Source organism: Plodia interpunctella, chromosome 19, assembly GCF_027563975.2.
Source record: "Plodia interpunctella isolate USDA-ARS_2022_Savannah chromosome 19, ilPloInte3.2, whole genome shotgun sequence".
NCBI classification, from domain to species: domain Eukaryota; kingdom Metazoa; phylum Arthropoda; class Insecta; order Lepidoptera; family Pyralidae; genus Plodia; species Plodia interpunctella.
The window spans coordinates 1,800,447-1,821,588 of record NC_071312.1 but is presented as its reverse complement, the minus strand read 5'-3'; the positions used below and the strand labels follow the sequence as shown (position 1 = coordinate 1,821,588).

General features: G+C 34.8%; 2 protein-coding genes across 8 annotated transcripts in view; one reads left to right on the top strand and one right to left on the bottom strand.

Moving 5' to 3' along the window:
- bnl (branchless) overlaps positions 1-12,613 on the bottom strand; it is a 165,016-nt gene extending 152,403 nt beyond the window's left edge. For 2 of the 7 annotated variants that reach the window (XM_053759553.1, XM_053759557.1), the window contains exons 1-2: positions 12,450-12,613; positions 11,705-11,967 (exon numbers count right to left, since the gene is read on the bottom strand). The gene's annotated coding sequence lies outside the window, so the exon portion shown is untranslated. Of the gene's footprint in view, positions 1-11,704; positions 11,995-12,449 lie in introns of all 7 variants that reach the window. The other 5 variants (XM_053759554.1, XM_053759555.1, XM_064436580.1 and 2 more) reach the window with 5 other exon arrangements.
- Positions 12,614-17,516: 4,903 nt separating this feature from the next.
- LOC128678275 (uncharacterized protein) lies at positions 17,517-20,666 on the top strand. Its single transcript, XM_053759706.2, has 4 exons — positions 17,517-17,685; positions 18,153-18,403; positions 19,109-19,675; positions 20,471-20,666. The coding sequence occupies exons 1-4, from the start codon at positions 17,578-17,580 to the stop codon at positions 20,634-20,636; spliced, it is 1,092 nt and encodes a 363-aa protein (XP_053615681.1). The 5' UTR covers positions 17,517-17,577; the 3' UTR covers positions 20,637-20,666.
- The last annotated feature ends 476 nt before the right edge of the window (positions 20,667-21,142 follow it).

Below are 21,142 nucleotides of genomic sequence, written 5' to 3'. Positions count from 1 at the left end.
AATCTAGTTACGACCGATTTCTATATGGAGTACATATACTAAAATTAAGTACCTGTATTTGTATTATATTGAAAACATACGGGTGTATTTCACACTATTAAACTTTTGAAGAGCAGAGAAGCTTTTTTTTTTAGAGCTGTTGAAATTTCGAAACAACATTACAAGTGCTATGGAAACATTTTATCAAACACTAAAGTAGACAAATGTATTCCGTATTTTATTTAAGTTGTAATGTTATTTAACTATTTCATCTTTATTACACAAAATACAATTTTAAAAGGTACTATAAGCTGACTTTATATTTAAAGAGTTATCTCATAATCAACCTTAGGGTCAAACCTAGAATTCTATATCTGTTAAACCCAGAATACCCGCACAGAATCGTAATACAATCGATAGCTATTGTTTCACCAGCGCATTTGCACCGGTTCGTAACTTAGACATTACAGTGCATTTGGTTCGAGTTCTCTTTATTCCTTATTATTTCCTGATGGATAAGGACAAATTTCAGTTAAAATGCAATACTTAAACATTTAATTTTTTCTGAAAGCTATGAACAGACACATGTGAAAAACAATATAACAATAATGATAATCTCAACGGATCCGCCTGAAATTCCTTCCCGTATGTCCATTCAAGTTAGAATGGTGACCTGGACATGTCACCACACTTGTTAAACCCGGTCCACACCTGGTACCTACAATGAGTTTTGGTTTGAATCACAATTAATTTATACTGTGCTTATTGTACGTATAGTATAATTATAATTTACGGGTCCTTTCAAGAGCCGAACGGGGATCGCGGGTGTCGCGCAGGTTCTTATCTCTGTGTTTTTATCATTTTTTTTTCAGTGATTATAATTATTTTAGATTATGTAAACAGATATTTCAAATAGGCCTTTAATAACAGGTAAAATAATTGTATAAAAATATGTATGATCTAGATTATTCATAGACTGTAACAATGGCGCTAGATCAATTTCCAGTCCATTTCAAAAAAAAGTTATAAAAACAAACTCTCTCAAAGCACTCGCATCACAATCATAACCTGTTTTAATATACCTTTTGACTATGTACATTATGTACTTTTATATATTATTAGAAAAAAAAAAACATTGTAAGAATCAATAATGGTAAGCCGATCTGGCATGATAGGGACCAACACTGTTCAAATGAGTTTCGGCATTTCTTCTCAGCAGTGGTCGTTCCGAAATGCCAGTAGTTTGTAGCTTGTGAGAAATAACTATAAATATAAAAATTGACGAGAAAAAGTGCCTGTGAAGGTCTAATTTCTGAATAAATGATTTGAATTTGAATTCAATTAAATCGTCAATTTAATTGCGGCTTTCAGATTTAGCTCTAAAAATCAAAATTTCAAATATACTTGTAAAATAAATATTCTGATGTCATATTTTTTATAATATCCACGTTGATTTTGAAGAAGGACGATAACCTATTATAACAATAAATGCATTTTATTGTACGTCAAAGAAGATGACCGATCTCCTTGCAAGTGGCTAACGGCTAAGACAAACGTCTTCCGATGTGCAAAGTGACGTAGGGTGGCAGTTTCGGCGACTTTCCTCTCTTTTAATTGACCTTGTCTATGCAAGTTATTGAGTCCGTTAAGCATTTTTCAAGTGCAACCTTTTCAATGTGCATTCTGACAATTCTTACCTACGGTGCACAGACCTGCAGCAGGTCTACAATCAACTTTTACGGAACGATTCCAATGCAACTCAGTTCAATTTAGGAACTTAAAATTAATCGTTTATTCGTACTAAAAAATAAGTCAGTAATAAGATGGTACGAATTTGCGACGCAGATCAGTTTGGGTCGCAGTAAGATGTGACATATAGCCCTCAGGTCATTGAACGAAGATCAAAAGACCAGTCAAGATTTGCCAATTATGGAGCGCAACATAGATGCACAGCACATAGGCACAAAGTTAGCCGAGCTGAAGTGGGATTGGGCTGGACATGTTTGCCGTATGCCGCCAGAGAGATGGGTCTCACTGGCCACCTTCTGGGTGCCAAATGGGCGTAGAGGTAGGGTAAGCACGCGCAAGTGATGGCGGGACGTCTGTCTGTTCGCATGGATTCTCATGCGGTTTTCACCAGTAGATAGTGCGGTTCCTGAGAAAAGATTAGGTGTATAATGTATTATATTTTTACCCGAGCGAAGCCGGAACGGGCCGCCAGTGATGATATAAGTTTTAATAAATTATTTTGGGAAATAGAAAAAGAGGCCTTTGTTTGACCAACAGTGTGACAACTACCTACCGGCTAGAAGAAAAATATTTCTCGATAACCCGCTAACAGTCAAACCTCTCGCTTCGGCAGATTCGATTTTAGGTCAACGCCTTACATAACAATTGAATAATGACTTGTACGCGGCCAAATCGCGTTGCACTCACAGCCGATACGTCGTACGTACTTGTTTAGAATGTTTAACACTCGGCCGGATAACAATAAGTAACCAATAATAGATTTTATTCAAGGTGACGCGTGAAAGGTGTGACGTTGGTGCAACAGTCGAGCGCTGAAGGAAAATCTGCAGGATGTCAATAGGTACTGTTAGTGTTAACGTCAAGACATCGTGTTTGGTTGGTATTTCTATAGTAGTAAGAGCTATTTACGCTTTTCTATTGGTAGTTCGTTCTTCTTCTTCGTCCACTCCTTCTCCCACTTTATTCGTGGTCGGTTTTACTAGTACATTTGTTCTACAGCTGTCTCCGGGAACTCCGGGTACTTGAGATTGAGCCGGTCTTTGTTTATCTCTGTTTACAAGCTTTTAATTAGTTTCACTTGTTCCGATGTTTGCTTGTCAGTGTGTCAGATTTCTCCTACTTCCAGTTGTCCTACAGAGTTGATATTCCCCATGGCGCTTCGGTTTCCATGACAATGCATTATTATGATAAGCATGACCTGATGGTGCACCAGGATCGGCTCCCAACGAGGGAACTGCTCAACGGTTTACAGCGCGGACATGAGTTTTTATCAGGCGTTAAATGTCACAAGATCTCTCTAACGTCAATAAAAGATTGTGGCAAAAATTTCATTTTTGTAAAAGTCTTCATTTCCATATTACTTAGCCACATGGCTGGTGGTCTGAAAAACCTTGGGTAGGTTATGTGGTTACTCGCTTTATTTGGCGATTTTCGTCTTCATTCTTATTAACAGTTAACTAATTTGTAGTATGTAAACAATAGCATTATTGAAAATCCATTAAGACAAGATTTTGATTTAACTTTAACGAATCGACGCTTACATTACAAATATTTTTTTACGACAGTTCATTTGTTCGAAAACGGTAAATCGGTGGTGATTCATTAATTTTAACACATTGTTATCGTAGAAATGTCCCAGGTTCAATGCTCGTCTTTCGAGTAAGTTCATACACCCTGCATGGAATGATGAAAATTATACTATTCATATTAGTGTATATAGGGTTACTGGTATCTAACGCATAACCTTCTAAATGCGCATAAGGTACATAGAGACTAACATCTTTTGTTCTACGACTTTTGTCTAAACGTAATAAATAAATAAAAAATATATTTTTTAGTTTTAATGTCCTTTCTATCAAACGTTACCTCTATGTACGCTCCATAACGCTACTGTACTGTCTCGTATTGCTTGGCTATTACATTTTTTATATGAAAAAAAATATGAATCACGAAAAGTCGTAGAAAAGTTGCTTGCTTGTTTTGATGTACCCAAGTAGTCGTTGGGAGGTTTTGCGTTTGATACCTGTAACCCTGTATAACATGATTAACATGCCACTAATTGTTTCCGATGAAAGAGAATACTATAGCAGAGAGTATGTAATTATTTTTTGGTGAATAAAGGTTGAAATTTTTAAATAAATCCCATTTATTATAATAAAATCATAATAATTTTATCTTAATAACGCAATTGACAAAATTATTAGAATTAGTTCAATCTCAACTTATACATGACTCGTAAAATTAATATTAAAAATGCGAAAGTCTGTATATTACGCTTTCACGCCTAAACCGCTAAGCCGTTTTTGGTGAAATTTCGAATAGATATAGTTGATGACCCGAGGTCAAACGTAGACGTACCACGGGCGGCGCTGAGGCCAATAGCTAGTTTAATCATAATTACGCAAATTGTAAAAGTAAAGAGTGAGCCAATTCAAAGGCACTAGAACTGTTGAGATCGTAGTAAATGTATTTCTGTCTGATTGTAAATAGCACGCTTCATTGCCCCAGTGTTCCGTCGAACTTCGTGTGATAAACTTGTCGTTTCGTTCTCAACGTTATCAGCAAGCATGGTCGTACCGAGGTACGGGCAGGGAGGGCCAGCTGTCTGAGAGCCATTGGTTTTAGAACGTAAGCGGGGGTGGGGCCAATGGTTAAGATGCGCTTTGAACTGAATGGTCCCATGTGTGTATACACCTGACTCATATAATTAATTTTCTTCTACGACAACTTGTCGGCGAGTTGATGAAGGAAAACATCGTGAGACTGCACTCTCGTTGATAGCGGTGGTGGTGTAATGACTAAGACGCCCACCTGTGGATCGAAAGGTCTCAGGTTCATATCCTACTCGTGCCTTATGAGTTCGTATACCAATCTGACTCATATATAGTAGTTTTCATAGACCATCACTTGCTTCCGGTGAAGGAAAACATCATGAGGAATCCTGCACACTGCGGTTGACAGTTTAAGTTCACTAGTGTGTAATGTGTATGCGACTACCTGCCACTAGATGGCGGTAAGTACTCGTGAAAGTCAAGTCAGATGCCTTTAGGCGACTTGAATAAAATCTGACACCAGTGTTAGCAATAACACACTCGATATGACGACGACTCTAGTTGATAATTTATCGAATAAAATAGTGTTTGAATCGGACAAGGCAATAACAAATAATTCCATTAATATTATTTGTTGCGTCAAATTAAGGTAAAATAAGTTATATGCCTTATAATTATTTTATATTTGTGCAGATTATGAAAGAAATAAATATTATTATTAGTACAAGAAACGCATTGATAACAAATGTTGTTCCCATCAATTCTTAAAGAAAGGCCCTTCAAATCACCTGTGTGATTAATTTTAAACCGAAATGACATTTTGAATAGCAGTTTTAGAGGTTAACTGCTACAAATAGCCGGATACCCGATTCCGATTCGAACTGGTTTGTTAAAAAAATGCCTTAAGGTGACTATCCATTGCTGATGTCGATACGTTAGCTATACGTAGCTATTTTTTGTAAGGCCAACCATATAAAGCATATATGTTTCGCAGATCAGTTTTCATAACATGGCACGCACCACTTTAACTTGGTACTAATTTTGAAATATCTAGTCCTTTATATTAGACCGATGTATACTTACATTAATCGCATATTATTATGACGACTCTGACAAATCAGTATTTATTAAAAGAAAACTGAAATATACTGATGCTATATAAAATAAGCTAAAATATATATTTTTTTTACTCTGTTACGTGACAGCGACAGCCCTAGCTACAATCGTAACAAGACCCAACAGCAAACTGCGATAACTCAAAATTATACAAAAAATATAAATAAAGGTTTATCAGAGAATTGTATCAGAGCACTTTACCGCACTCAGTGTGAGCGAAAAAATCAATGGCATAATTATTATGCATCATTTTCGGCAAGACCTGATAACATCTATAGGCGTTAATGTGTTTGATATTTGATAATTATGCGCGGGCACTTGTGTTACTATGTAACATGCGATATATTACACGAGTATACAACTAACTATACCTAACTTCAAGATAAATAATTAAAATTATATGTTTGTTTTAAGATTTTTAGGTTAAGCCGCGGGGTCTTAGTATATCAGTAGACCCCGCCCGTTTGAGGACCATTAAATAATAAAAAACAATAGATAAAATAAAGAAAAAATATGTATTAAAATCATTTGGATGTCCTATCTGCGAGATAGATATTTTTATGATGTCAAAACAAAGTCGCCCTCTCTGTCTGTTTAAACCGAGTTTTCATTGTTATTTTGACCTCTTGCGAAACCGAGTATTTGCCAAAAAATTTAAAAAAACATAAAATGTATAAGAAATCGTTGATTTGTCTTATTCTTTGCAACAAAGTTGTTGATTTCAACGCGACGAGTTTGGCCCACTTTCAATGCAACTTGTTTCTGCCCAAAATTTTCCTCAATCATTAAATTATTCAATACCAAAACCTACAACAGGTTGTTATGGGAGCCATTTGTATACTTTTCTACTTCAGTTATCATACATCAAGTTATGTGCGTGAACATTCCTTTTTATTTCATAAGTAGCTAAAATGCTGCTACTGCTTTACGTTAAATTATACAATTTTTTAGTGCTCTTATCTCTCACCATGCGTCCAAACAATCTAACAAATTACATAGTATTTCTTTTTTAATTTGCAGTTTGAGTCCCTCTGCTGTGCAACTTCCCCTAACTTCTTCCACGCGTTCCTATCCTTTGTGTTCTCTTTGCCATTCTTTGTCGAATTTATTACTAAACCTAATTTTGAACAAACACATCCGTATGCTTCTACCTACATATAGAAAGTATTTCTGAGGCTTGTAAAATGTAGAATGAAACACTTAATGATTCCCTTGAACTAGGAAGTTCTATGTGGTATTTTTAGAAGACACTTCGTTCAGTAAAGCAGTGCATTTGTCGCCGAGGAAATTTCGCAACCGACTGTTATAGTTATAACCCCACGAAAACTACACATTGTGCTAGTGTTTCGGTTTACATTGTGTTATTTAGTCTCATAGTCGCTGCAACGCTTACACTAATGCTGTAATTTTCAATCAATGGTCTTTACTATTAAATATTACTACTTGTGATACCCTTATAGACCTTATGATAATAGCAATGAATTTAAGTTTCGACCTTACGTCCGCGGCATTTTAGTGCTCACGCAAAATTAAGGTTAATTGAGATTTCGGCTATCGTTATTGATTTTGACTGTTTGTTCGTTTGTTAAATAGCAAATAGCTTATTAATATACGTGATGGTGGTTTTCACACGACGCTTTGAACGTTTACTATGCGTGTTTAGTGCCAAAGGTATAAATTTTCAATATTCCATGAGTCCATCTTCAGCGTTTTGTTTTAAGCGTGCAGTTAACCTGAATAATTACAATTGTGAAATATATTTTTTAAGATCTAATTTATTTATTGATTCTTTAATTCAACGACCTCCGTCGCCTAATGGTCATCACGCCGGACTGTTACACTGGAGGCCCCGGTCAGGTCAATATGGAAAATGATCTTTTTCAGATTGACCTGGGCCTTGGATGTTTATCTATAGATATATATATATGTTATAGAATATAGCATCGTTGAGTTAGTATCCCATAACACAAGTTTCGAACTTACTTTAGGGCTAACTCGATCTGCGTGATTTGGTCTAACATACTTATGTATTAAAAATTTTGCTATTTCAATAAAAGTCTAGAAAAATGTAATTTTATAATTTTAAAACGAATACTTTTTTTATTAATAGGTGAGATAAAATATCTGTACCTAACGGTCTGATTTGTACCAAATTTATAATTTCTATACGACTCCAATATTACTGATATCTTGTCTATGACATAGATACAAAGTTACCCGAGGTTAGTAGTAGTGGATAGCACACATGATAAATTGATAGATAGGCGTTTCAACATCTTGTCGAAAACATGGAAAATAACAGACAGGAATGGGACTCTCTGATAAATAAACGTCATATTATCATGAAGAAAAAAATTATACCAATAAGTATTATATTTGAATTTAATTATAGTCTATAGGTTTTCTATAGTCTCACTGTTGATAAATTGCTTATGATATTCAGTGTATTATACAAGTTTTGGTATGTCTAAAATCAAATAAACAATTAGATATTACTTGCTGCGCCCCGGGGCTTTGCTCCCGTGAGAAATTCGGTATAAAAAGTACACTATGTGTTATTCCAGGTTATATTCTACCCGTGTACCAAATTTCATCAAAATCCGTCCATGGATTTAGCGTGAAAGAGTTACGAACACACACACACACACACACACACACACACACACACACACACACACACACACACACACACACACACACACACACAAACATCCTAACAAACTGAGAATAGAAATATTTGTATGTTTGTTGATTCAATAGCACATACCAAACAAAAATAACTGCTTATTAGTGTAAGAGTACTTCAGTTTAGTCACTACTATAGCAGACTAGCTGTTGCCTGCGGCTTCGTCCGCGTTTATTTCCCACGGGAACAGTTATTTTTCCGGGATGAAAGTTACCCTGTGTCCTTCTTCGTGCTTCAAACTATACCTATATATGCAAAATTTCAAGAAGATTCGTTAAGTAGATAGTAGTAGATTGTGTGAAAAGAGGTAACAAACAAACAATCTTACTTTCCTTTTTACAATTTTAGTTAGGATTACGATTTAATTGGAGGATGGGACGAATTAAATAATAGAATCTGACAAATTCAACACCAGATACGCTAAATATTTCAATTTTCTCTCAGTTAGAATTCAATTATCTATGATTATTGTGAGATAATTTCTTTTTAATGGACAAAACCAGCAGTAGATCAGACACTACATACTATAAAAAAAATTCTTGTTATTATATAAATTGTTTATATTATATCTATATCAACGTTCCCCAAATGTTTTTTTGCCATGTATTATTTGTTAGTTTTTGTGTAATCTGTCCAAGGGTCCACTTATAATTTGGATGAATTTAGTCAACTTAAAACTATAATATTGCACATTTTTTATTAAGTGGACAGATTACATAAAAACTCACAAATAATATATGGCATAAAAATATTTGTGGTAATTATGAACGTTGATAAAGATGTAATTCAACTAATCGATGATATTTTATAATCATACTTATGAAATATGATCAATATATAAGACAATATAAGGGGATAACAATCTAACAAAAAAGGTATTCGGCTGTTCTCAATTCGAATTCATTTGTCGATCAATCATTTCATAAAAACCCGGTGACTTCCGCTAAATTTTTCGGTTGGTATAGATAACGTGAAACGGGGTAACAGATAAGTAATTTATCGTGCTTATCGTTCATTGTATACTTTCTTAGTTATCGTGTAAGAATTAAATCAGTGCGAGACACTGCGGTAGGCACGACAGGCAAACGTAAAATTTTTTCACAGGATTATTTCATATGATATAGTGGTTTATTGACTTGAGGCATTATAAATATTGGTAAAAATACGTAATGTGTTTTATCTTAAACACAGTTTGAAACTACCAAATAATTAATTGTTTTAAATGGGGGATTTCATCAATGAATGCTATCATTATGAAATCGTTATAAATGTCGTAATTTATTAAGATTTTTATATTATTTTACTCGTAAACGGCTTATTTCAAAAATTATAAAGACATATGATTTCAACCTGATTATTATAGTATCTAAATAAGTTTATGTATATATATACAAACTACATTATTGTAATTAACGCTCACAGATCTCGTTTATCATCAACATCTTCAGCCATGTTGATGTCATTACTGCTTAAATGCTGGCCTTCGTAATGGTCTGATAAAGAGGAACGACAATGACCATCCTCTACTGCATGGCTTCCAGATTGATTGAATCTAAGTTTTTATTAGAGACTAGTGAATTTACATACAAAACTTTCTCATTTATTTAATAAAAACATATCAGCCTGCCACACAAACTCAGGAATTCTAGTATTCAAAAATGTATGATCGTTAAATGTTCGTAGCTCAAACACATTATTTTTAGTTGTAACAAAATCGACGAGGTCGTTGTATGATGCGCAGACGGCGGACCGCTCTTGTCTCGTATCCAACCAAATATAATGAGCTTACACATGCTGACTTAATCCATAACTTCGTGTTACAATCAGCCTTGCAAACAATCTACATTCGAGACTCAATATTGACACTACTATTCTTTGTAAAACGTCTTAGGTAATTGAGTCTTTGTAATGCGTCTACCTGAAAGTAAATAACTAAAACTATCTAAAGTGATTCAGTTTAATTTCAATGAACTCTAAAATAATATAGAAATTAAAGTTTAGAAATCTGTTCAGAAACTAAAGAAGATTAAACTCAATTCCATTAAAAAGTTATGAGATTAAGTATAACAACGGTGTTAACTATCAAAGGAGTTAAAAAGACTGTCTTAAGTTTCAAATATTTTATTTCAGCTACTCTGATGATAGTCATTCATAATTTTTAATGGACGTTATGATTACGCGAAAGGAAACATGCAAAGCGACTTTTTCACAACACATTCGCCATTGGCATCACAGTTTCACACATTTAGCTGACGTCGATTCAAGAGTATACGTGAATAGTATAGTCAGTAGTAGGGTAGAGTAATTTAACTACACTCTAAACAACATTTCAGTACTAAACTATAAATAATCAGCTAAAGTGCAAGTTTCCTTACGATGTTTTCCTATAATAGAAGAAGTTGTGATAGACCGCGAGCATGGAGCGCCTGTGTTGATTGGTATAAAAATTCACAAGGATTTAAACCTTGAATCTTCCGACCCCATGCAGCAGTCTTCAGCAACAAGCACCCGACCACACAACTGGATAATAATCTGGCTCAAAGACAGGACTGTTAATAACGATTTTCTAAATGGAATAACGGAGTAGACATGGATTATACAAGTGAACAGGTATCTAGATCTAGAATGTTCCTTTCAATGTCTTTCATCGGTTAGCTTTGATAAATATCCCACTCTTTGGTCAGAACGGGTCCATTACTAATTTCTTATTAGTGTCTTGTTAGTTTTAATTGGATAGCGTTTTCAATTCTATAGTGTTTCGTCTGATTTTAACTACCAACAAGTTTTGTTCAAAGAAACCTAAAATTTTTTTCATACAGACATTTGTATAACCTTTTTTTTTCTGTGACTTAGACAATGATCGTGTAAATGTTAGATCAAAGTCGAAACTTTGACGCAAGGCACGTGCGTTATGCATTGTGCGTTGAAACTGATTGACAAAAACATACAACATTTGGGTAGAAAATTCTTAGACGTACCATTTATTTATTTTTAATCAATTTAATGCTATACAATAGTTTATTATACATTCTACCTACTGTCTGCAGAATTTCTCGCTGAGCATTATAGTTTTACGGCACGTCGAAACTGAAGTTTTTATTTACAATCTAAGTAAGTACTTTTGAAACTAATATAAATACTTTGTTTTTCTTCTGTGTCTTTCTTATAGAGTGTGTATCACAGGTGTCGGAATTATATTTGTTGTTTATAAGCTTATAAATAAATAACTATGTTAAAAAATAATTTGATAATTTATGTAATGTCTATTAAATTATTTAGGAATTTCATTTTTATTTTTGTGAACATGTAGTTTTAAAAACGCATTTTTTTTGAGTTATCTCTTTACATTTCTTGCTGTAGGCAAGGAATGCAACAAAAATAGTATTCCATTCACAAGTTAGTATGGTAATTAAATAGTTTTGCAAAGATATGTACTATAGCCGGTTATATATTACGCAAACAAAATTGGCTACAAGAACGGATGATTTTAATCGTCAGGTATGTACCATAATTGTCAATTAATGACATTTGAAATTCCAAATGTCAAATACGTCAAAGATTATCGGACTAACGATGGAGGAAATCTGATTGTTTCATTTTAAATTTTGTTTTCAAGACTTACCTGTCCCAATCATCAAACCAGTGATAAAGTGTCACAAGCAACACTTTCAGGACAAATGTGCACTTTCGAAACGAGGTTCACACACACGTCTTTTTCAAAACCACGTTAGTTTCCCAACACCTCGTGTCACTTTCGTACCGTTTCCGTATCGTATTCACTTGTGGTTATTGTAACTCTAACTGATCACTGGTATTGGTTTGGATCTACATCACATAAGGAAGGTAACTGATACTAGTGACATTTCCCAACAGTGTCCGTGAGAGCTGAAAATCACATACATACACGATCCACTAAAAAAAAAACTTTTTATCACCGAAAAATCATAGAGTAAATTTGACGTAAAAAAGTGAAAGAAGCGATAAAAGGCGCGATAAGGAACGTATAATGCGGTAAATGTTTACTTAAATAATTGGTGCACCGTGTGAAATCGCGGCTTAACGTGGACAAACTTTACACTGATTCGTGCCAAAAGAAATTCTGTCGAACAATTAGCGGCTAACTGTCGTCTGGCAGAGACCAAACGACTTTTTTCCCCGAACAAAACTTTGGGTCGGGTGTTTCGTAACAGGCAGACAGCTCAACTCATTACACTGAAAACGGGCTAAATTCGCCGCGTGGCTAGGCATTAAAAAAAACACTAAAACCAAAGACACAGTTTTCCCGTCCTTCACTGCATTGTTATGCAACAGTGCGCGGTTGTCAAAAATATTCGAACACGGAAAAGTGCATCCGGAAAATTTATAACCTCAAAGTGAAAGTTTTGACGTGCCGAAAATTTTTACTCTATGATTTTCCGTCGATCACATGTGCGGTCTGTCGAGACGTAATCGCCGTGTTTGAGCGGTGAGACGTGGCCGCTTCGCGTGAATGGTGGCGCGGTACTGAGCGACTCAAACTCAACGGCCCACAGCGGCGGCTATCTTGACTCTGGGCCGATATAGTTAGTCTTCAAAAAAGCTCCGATCTGTTGTCGTACCGTCCGCAACGGTAACTAGTTTGCGGGGTACGGTCAGAAAAAAAAATTAATTTGACTAAATTTTATTTAATCAAGCTCAAGTAATTCATTCATTAATTTAAAAAGGCTCAATAAAGCATTATATATGCTTACTATTATGTTGCAAATTTTCCAAATATAATTTGTCTTTGCCTTTGTTTTTACCACATTTTTGTGTCGCTGCATGAATATTAGGACATGTAAACTGAGTTCGGACATTCCAATAATCATGTCATGGATTCGGCTTTTATTTTATTACCGGTCGCCTGCTTGATGTCAACCCTCATTGGAAATGGTATTGTTGCTTGTCAGCTGCTATGGCTAGTCCCTTCTCGCTTCGAACGACATCCACGAAAGGATATGGATGTAGTGGTGCAATTCTAAAGCGGGACCAGAAGCGGCAACACAAATTTCTTCTCTTCTGAGGGAGGCTTACAGTTCTCCACAACTGAACAGGCAGAGAACAAATAATGTTTGTTTTTAATCTCTCTCAAATAAAGTATCTCTCAAGTAAAACCATAAAAAAGCCTTCTGATCTTTTCGTCTATCTCTGTGCTAAATTTCAATCATAATCGGTCCATAGTTTTTAAGTTTATTCATTACAAACAAAAATCAAAACTACAAATCTATTCTCCTAACAATATTGCAATCTATTGTACCACTACTACCACCTGTGGTGTTCAAACTTTAAGCGAAGATTTTTTATTTTTGATACTAGAATTCAATGATCAAATCAAACATCGATCGATTATTTGAAAAATATTCCCGCTATAACAGTGACAAAACTGCTAAAGATGGTGTCACTTGTGCCGTGTCCATCCGTGGTAGTACAAACAGCTTCCTGTGAATGATTGCGGATAGGCGCACGGTTCCGTATTGGCCCAGGTGAACTCTCGTCGCATAAGATGTGATAGTACTATTTATATGTAACTTAAGATTTTTATTAACAATATTAATTAATTGAACATATAAATTATTTATAACTAAACTTAAACTACTTTAAAAGATATACAATTATAGAACAAGTAAATTAACTTAAATTAAAATTAAATCATAAATATCGAATTATATTAATAAACAAAAAACTACTAGGTAAGTAAAAGGAAAATAAGACCGGTCAAGTGGGAGTCGGACTCGCACACGAAAGGTTTCGTATCATTATCAAAGTGTAACAATGGCAAAAAATTTACCTTGCCCCCTTAATAGAATATTAGTTTTATTTTATACGTTCGTTTTATTTCTGTTGTATAGTGGCAACAGAACATCATTTGTGAAAATTTCATCACGGTTCATGAGACACGGCCTGGTGACAGACGGACGAACAGCGGAGTCGTAGTAATAGGGTTCCTTTCCGCCTCTCTCTTTAACAGATCATTTTGTCACACTAGCTACCCTCAATTTTTTTTTATTACGATAGCAAGAACGGCGATTTTTTTTACGTTAATTATGAAGAAAAAAATCTGTGTCACACAGAATGTTTTTTCGTTGACAGTCACACGGAAGATTTTCCTTTCTCAGTGACACAGATCTTATTTCTTCATATATATATGGTAATAAAAAAAATGCCCGTGATAACATTTGATTGCTTCAACATTATATTACGACATACAGCACGGCGTCGGTAAACAAATTGATAGCATATAAGTGTGTCAACCGTTTTTTTGAAGCCTAATTTGGACAATTTCCGGTTTTCTTCCGGCTTGGGCTCTGACGCTCAACGGCTGTTTAGCCAAGAACCCTTCATCTACGAACGGTTCGCGCGACAGAATAGAGGAGACGTTCTGTCGGCGAATCGTTCGTAGACGAAGCATTTGTCCGAGAATCGTTTCAGACTCTCGGAGCCCAGGGTCCACTATGCATTTTTTCCGTACCGTGTCCACTTCGCACGGTCGTCGGCGTCCCTAGTTGTCACACCATAGAGTTCCATAACTCTCGATCCAATGCGCTCTCCTTTTTTGGGTGTCGTTGACAAATCTGCAATGCGCTTTCCCGCCATTTTGGCAAGAAGCGCTGGACACTATAGCGCCCTTTCGTTCTCGTCAACCATTATACTCAAAAATTATGCTGAATTCCATTCTGAAAGTTGAAAATAAATAATTACTTAATGTTTTCCATGTTGTTCTGAGACGGAATGAAAAACGTAGATGTGCCAGCTGTTCGTATCAGATCGTAAAAGTCAATCCAGGAAAAGAAATCTTCTCCTAGGCTAGTTAGCAACCGCCGTCATACAGCTAAACGTGTCTTGACTAAGATCTGTCAAAAAAACGATCAAACAAAAATAAAAATCAATATAGACGCTTGTTGAATAAGTTTTATACTAAGTAGATACTTACTATGTTTTAGTGTTGCCGCTCGATAGTCAACTATCGATTGTTAAACAATTGAAGAACTATCAGTTGTACTATCCATAGTATTGACATTTTACATAATATCACAATCGATACTGTGGCCTTTTCCAATGAAAACAATCGATAGTAAAACTATCGATAGTTCGGCAACACTACGACGTTTTCATTTATTTGGTCTAGTGGAAAAGGAGCGTGGAGTAGCCGTTAAAATATAGATTAAGAAAAATAAGTAAACATAAGTTTCCCTACAACATATTGAAGTACTTACCTACCATTTTTTTTTCTTCACTATACATAGGTATTAATTCGAAAACATAGGCATTCGTATTAGAGGAGAGCTTTACAAAAACTATAACAGACAAAATATTTCAAAATATCCAACAAAAATCATAAAATTGTATTTTGGCTTCAGCAAAATTTTACTTACTTACTAGATACTTTAATTAAGTCTCAGGGCATCTTATATTCTACTTATACTTTTGTATTTCTTTATTGTTATAAAGATAATGAATATAATTTACTAACCGTTGCTCGCGGCGTTGCCCGCGGAAAAGGTAACCTTGACACTTTCAAGCTCTCCAAATAGATATCTCCACACTACAAAAATCACCTCAATCTAATATCCCGTTTTGGCGTGAAAGAAGAACAAACAAACACACTTTTAGATTTATATATACAGTATGGACATTGGACATGCTGTGCATTAGTGTTTTTAGATTAAAAAAATACTCATAAATCACATGCAAGGAGCGCCTACTTTTTATTTTCAGAATTAATAAGTGTACACTACAATAGCATAGAAGAACCATATACCTATTTTATGAATATCTTATAAATAACAATAAACATAATGCTAACAGAATGACCCGACACATTAACAAGAAGAAAAATTGAGAAAACGGGCTTAGCTTCTTTCAAAATCCGTGTAATAGATTTTGCGTGGTTGTAAAACAAACATATACTTAAGTAACTGTTGTTTTCCCAAATAAAAAAAAAACATATGAGAGTGTGAGTAAGCTAATTACTATATATATATATATGTACAGAAAAACAATATTTAACTTATATAAAACACAAACCACACAAGTTTCCACTAAAGAATATTGCATGTAAACAACTGACTATCGAATACAATGTGTTTTTTTTATATTTTAGAACAAAAATAAAACTAATAATTGTAATAGGTATAAAGCCATCACTTTTTTGACATTTATTTATCAGCTATACTTTAAGGGTTAGGTACTCTTTCGTTAGCCAGCCCCTAATTCTAGGACACCCATTTTGTTATGTTAAGGTGTTAAGAAAAGCCAGTAATAAACTCGAAGCGCTTGAATGGTCACCAAACTCTGCATAGAGGAAGCATTCGGTCGTATGGTGTAAAACGCCCTTGAAGAAGCTGAAGCTATCCAGAAAATGGAAAAAATACACGTCGAAAATGATAGAAAGAAAGAAAGAAAACATTTATTTGCCAAAAACATGTGAACAAATATACAAATTGATGTCAAGATGAATTAAACCTACATGTTTTACCGAATATAAGTATGCAAATATAAATAAATAAAGAGGAGCGTGCTATTCCACTACAAATAACAAAAAAAAAAAGAATTATAATGTATACTAGCACTAAATTCTATCCGAGTCTATCATTAAAGAAATCATTTAAAGTAATAACATTGCTTGAGGTGCTTAAATTTAAGCTTTTATATTGATTTGGAATTTTGTTGTAAATTTTCGGTGCATTTATTTGCGTTTTGATAAAATTAATAAAAAAAATTGTTGATGCCTAAAACATTTTTTATTTACGTTCAGTTCGAACCGGAACCAAATTAAATCGAACATTAGAAAAATAATTTCGTGAAGTTTCTAAAAAGATACAGAATAAATTTCAATCCTAATCATTCATTTTGGGTTTATATTATTTTAATAATTTACTATGAAGTACAGCTTTACTACTATCGCCATCTAGTTGAGTCTAAAGTAACTTATTTCGAAATAAAAATCGATTACTCGAACAGTTTCGAAGATAAATCGATTGATTGAGAATCGCCAGCGGAGCGGAAATAATAATCGTACCGAAACTGGCAAAGGAGTGAGAGAGTGTAGGAAATTAGAAATCAAGGTAACCAACATAAAAATAGGATAGGCCTGTACCAAAATCACAATCGATGATTCTACACAGCTCCAGCAATGAAAATTAATGTTTTTGTGTATTTTGAAACATTAATATAAATGTTTTAAAAAAAATACAATTTCATTATCTACAGTAGGTAGGTACTGTTAATTACTAATATAGTAAAAAAAATTACCGGTTGAATCGTAAATATTTGCAAGTGCGAGAAACAAACCTGAAAAAATAATAATGTCAATTGTTTCATTCGTTTCGTTCATTTACGTCTCGTCCATTTTCGTACGGCGCGCTCCAATTAAACGTTGCTTTTTTGCTCAGTGATTTCGGTCGGATACCTATTCAATTTGTTTGGTAAGCAGTATAACTTCAACGTGGTTATTCATTTCTTTCTTATCCATATCTAATGTTTATTAATATAGTCACCAATGTAAATAGAATTTGTCGTTTATCGTTGAAAACGCGTTATTTCAGTATTAGTAACAGACTCAACATTTTTGATTACAATATGAAGGTTAGACATGTGTTTCTATAATGTTTCAAACTTAAATAGCTTTTTTAATTTGTGGATGGAAAAGAAGTTACTTACATATTATTACCGAAATGAGATGTTGACGCCAATGCATGACCATTGCATAGTTTGTATGAGAGCTTTTTTTTTTCAATGAAAAGTATCTAAAATAAAATCACATCCTGAAACATATATCAAATGCACCCTGGTTTATTAGGAAAGCAGAGGTACATAAAATCCTGAATTGGCTCATAATCCTTAATCCTGGCTATGAATGTAGTAGAGACTCATGGTCAAGAGTTGAGTGTCAGATCCCAGGGTCGTATTTCCTACTTTTACATCTCCACTTGCACACTCGTTAGCAATACTGTGCTCAAGCCATATTTAATAACACCACAAACACAATAAGGAAAAAGAATTTGTCAAGTTAGTTTTAATATTTAGAGATATTAATAATAGATTACTTTCAGATTGGCACACATGATGGAGTCTTCCACTGTGATGAAGTTCTCGCTTGCTTCATGCTCAAGAGTATACCAACATACAAAGATGCGGAGATTGTTCGTACGCGTGACATGGAGAAGCTGAAGGATTGTGACATTGTAGTTGATGTGGGAGCTACATTTGACCATGTGAAGAAGAGATATGACCACCACCAGAGGGAGTTCACGGAAACTCTTAGCACTTTGAGACCAGAGCTTGGTGATAAATACAAAATCAAGTAAGTTTTTCAGTTGTATGGTTGAGTATGCTGCCAATATATCTTTAAATACTATAAAAAGAAGTCCCTCTGTCATGTCTGCCAGTATGAATTTGATAAACTAAAAAAAACCACTGGATGGATTTTAGTAGTTTTCACCAATAGATAGTGCTATTCTTGAGGAAGTTTTATTAGGGTTTTACCCAAGCAGTATGGACATGCCTACTTTAAGTTGAATTGAAACGTGGTAGGCATTTGCAAACTTCATAAATTAATGTTTATGCCAATTAACTCACTTTTGTATTGGATGTGAGTAAATGAGAATGTTACTTGCATTGAAACTACTTGATTTTGACTATCTTTGGTAATGTAGCATATAACTTGGAATGACACCTTTAATTTTTAATTCACAGAAGCAAAACCAAAAATCCTATCCTACTTCCTACTAATATTATAAATGCAAGAGTTTGTTGTTAGTAGTAGTATGTTTGTTACCTTAACACGCAAAATCCTCTGGATGGATTGTTATGAAATTTGGTACACAGGTAGAATATAACTTGGAATAACACTAACTAACTTTTATCTCAAAATTGTCACAAGAGTGAAGCCGAAACTAGTGTAGTGTAATTTAAAGTTTGCCTTTCTGTAAAACCCAGTTGGTTTTCATCCACATAGTCATTTCACAAACTGTTTGAGAGAAAAAAAATTATATGACACTAATTTTAGGTTAAGTTCAGCAGGCCTAGTATACACTTACTATGGCGAAGATGTGATTAAGCAAATAGCGCCAAAGGATGCCCCATTGAGCCCTGAAAACTTACTAATTATTTACAAAAAGGTCTATGAAAACTTCATTGAGGAAATTGATGCCATAGACAATGGAGTCCCAATGACTGATGGTGAACCAAAATACAACATACGAACCCATCTCAGTCGTCGAGTCGGACGGCTAAACCCTGAATGGAATTCCAAACAAGAGATTGATGTCAATGAAATATTTAAAAAAGCTATGGTTTTAGCCAGTGAAGAGTTCTTGTATACTGTCAACTATTTTATATCCATTTGGTTGCCTGCACGGGACTATGTGAAGTCTGCTTTAGAAGATAGGTATAGAATCCATAAATCAGGTCAAATTTTAGAGTTTACAGAAAGATTTCCATGGAAAGAGCATCTTTTTGATTTGGAAAATGAAATGGGGATTAATCACGAGATAAAATATGTATTGTTTAATGACAAACCAAAATCATGGAGGATTCAAGCAGTACCTTTGGAACCTACAAGTTTTCTTATGAGGTGTGTTATTTTTTATTCATCATCACCTTATTCTACTGGTATCTTAAGCACGAAGAGGTTCTTCTGAATTTACTATTTCGAAGGCAGTGCCTGCACAGTCAATCATCTTGTATAATATGAATGAACAAAAAGGATATCTGGACCACCGGGCTAGCCCGGGTTCTCTGCAAATGCAAAGGATACAATAAATTCTAAAATAAGTCTACTAGATCTAGCTTGGTGCAACATTATCTTCAGCAAATATTGATGAGCGTAAGATACCCATTATCTTACGCTCATCAATATTTGCTGAAGCGGTGGTGATGTAACGGTTAAGACGCCTGCTTGTAGACCGAAAGGTCTCAAGTTCGTATCATACTCGTGCCATATGAGTTTGTATACTAATCTGACTCATAGGTATAGTGGTTTTCATAGACCACCACTTGCTTCCGGTGAGGAAACCTGCAAACTGGTGGACAATTTAGTTCATTAGTGTGTACTATCTGCCACTCGATGGCGGTAAGTAGTCGTAAAAGTCCAGTCAGATGCCTTTAGGCGACTTGAATAGAATCTGACACTAGTGTTAGCGATAACACACTCGATATGATGATGATCTATTGATGCCGCCAAACAGCAGTGCTTGCGTTGAGTTCCGGTTTGAAGGGTGAGAGAAGCAGGGTAATTACAGGGCACTGTGGCAAGACCCTAGGACAAAATGTCTGCAATGAACTTTTGACACTCAACATTGCAAGCATCCTTAGTCTGCTACCCATCAAGATATCTGTATAAAATAACAAATACCCTTTCTTTTTATAGGAAACCGCTTAACAAATCCTGGTGGGGAGTACGCGACGAGTTGCTCAGTGATGTCTCTGGAATCGATGGTTGCATCTTCTGCCACAGTACCGGATTTATCGGAGGAAACGTATCCAGAGAAGGCGCTTTGCAAATGGCCGTGAAATCACTTGAAGCCGAATTGTGACATTGAAATACATATACAACAGTAATAAAATAGTATTTTAATAATTTTCAACTTTCTGGTATTGGTAATGTATAAAATTCAACAAAGTCATATTCATATTTTATGCTAAAATATGTACATAACTAACATAATTTTCTATGATTGGTCGCTTTACATTTTACATGCGGCCCACTTGATGGTAAGTGATCACCGCAAGCTGTGGGAATTTTCTCTCTTTCTTTGGGTTTCCACTCGATATAGAAAACTGACAATTATCCCAACTAATATTATATATGCGAAAGTTTGTTACCTCTTCACGCATAATATACTGGACCAATTGTTATTAAATTTGGTACATGGGTAGAAAATAACCTGGAATAACACATAGGGTACTTTTTATCCCGAAATTCCCACGGAAGCGAAGCCCCGGGAACAGGTAGTAAAATATTAAAGCTACTTTTGCTGCTCTATATGTCTAATCTATTTCGTTTGTGGGTGTGTTTATATGTTATAGCGAAACTCCGAAG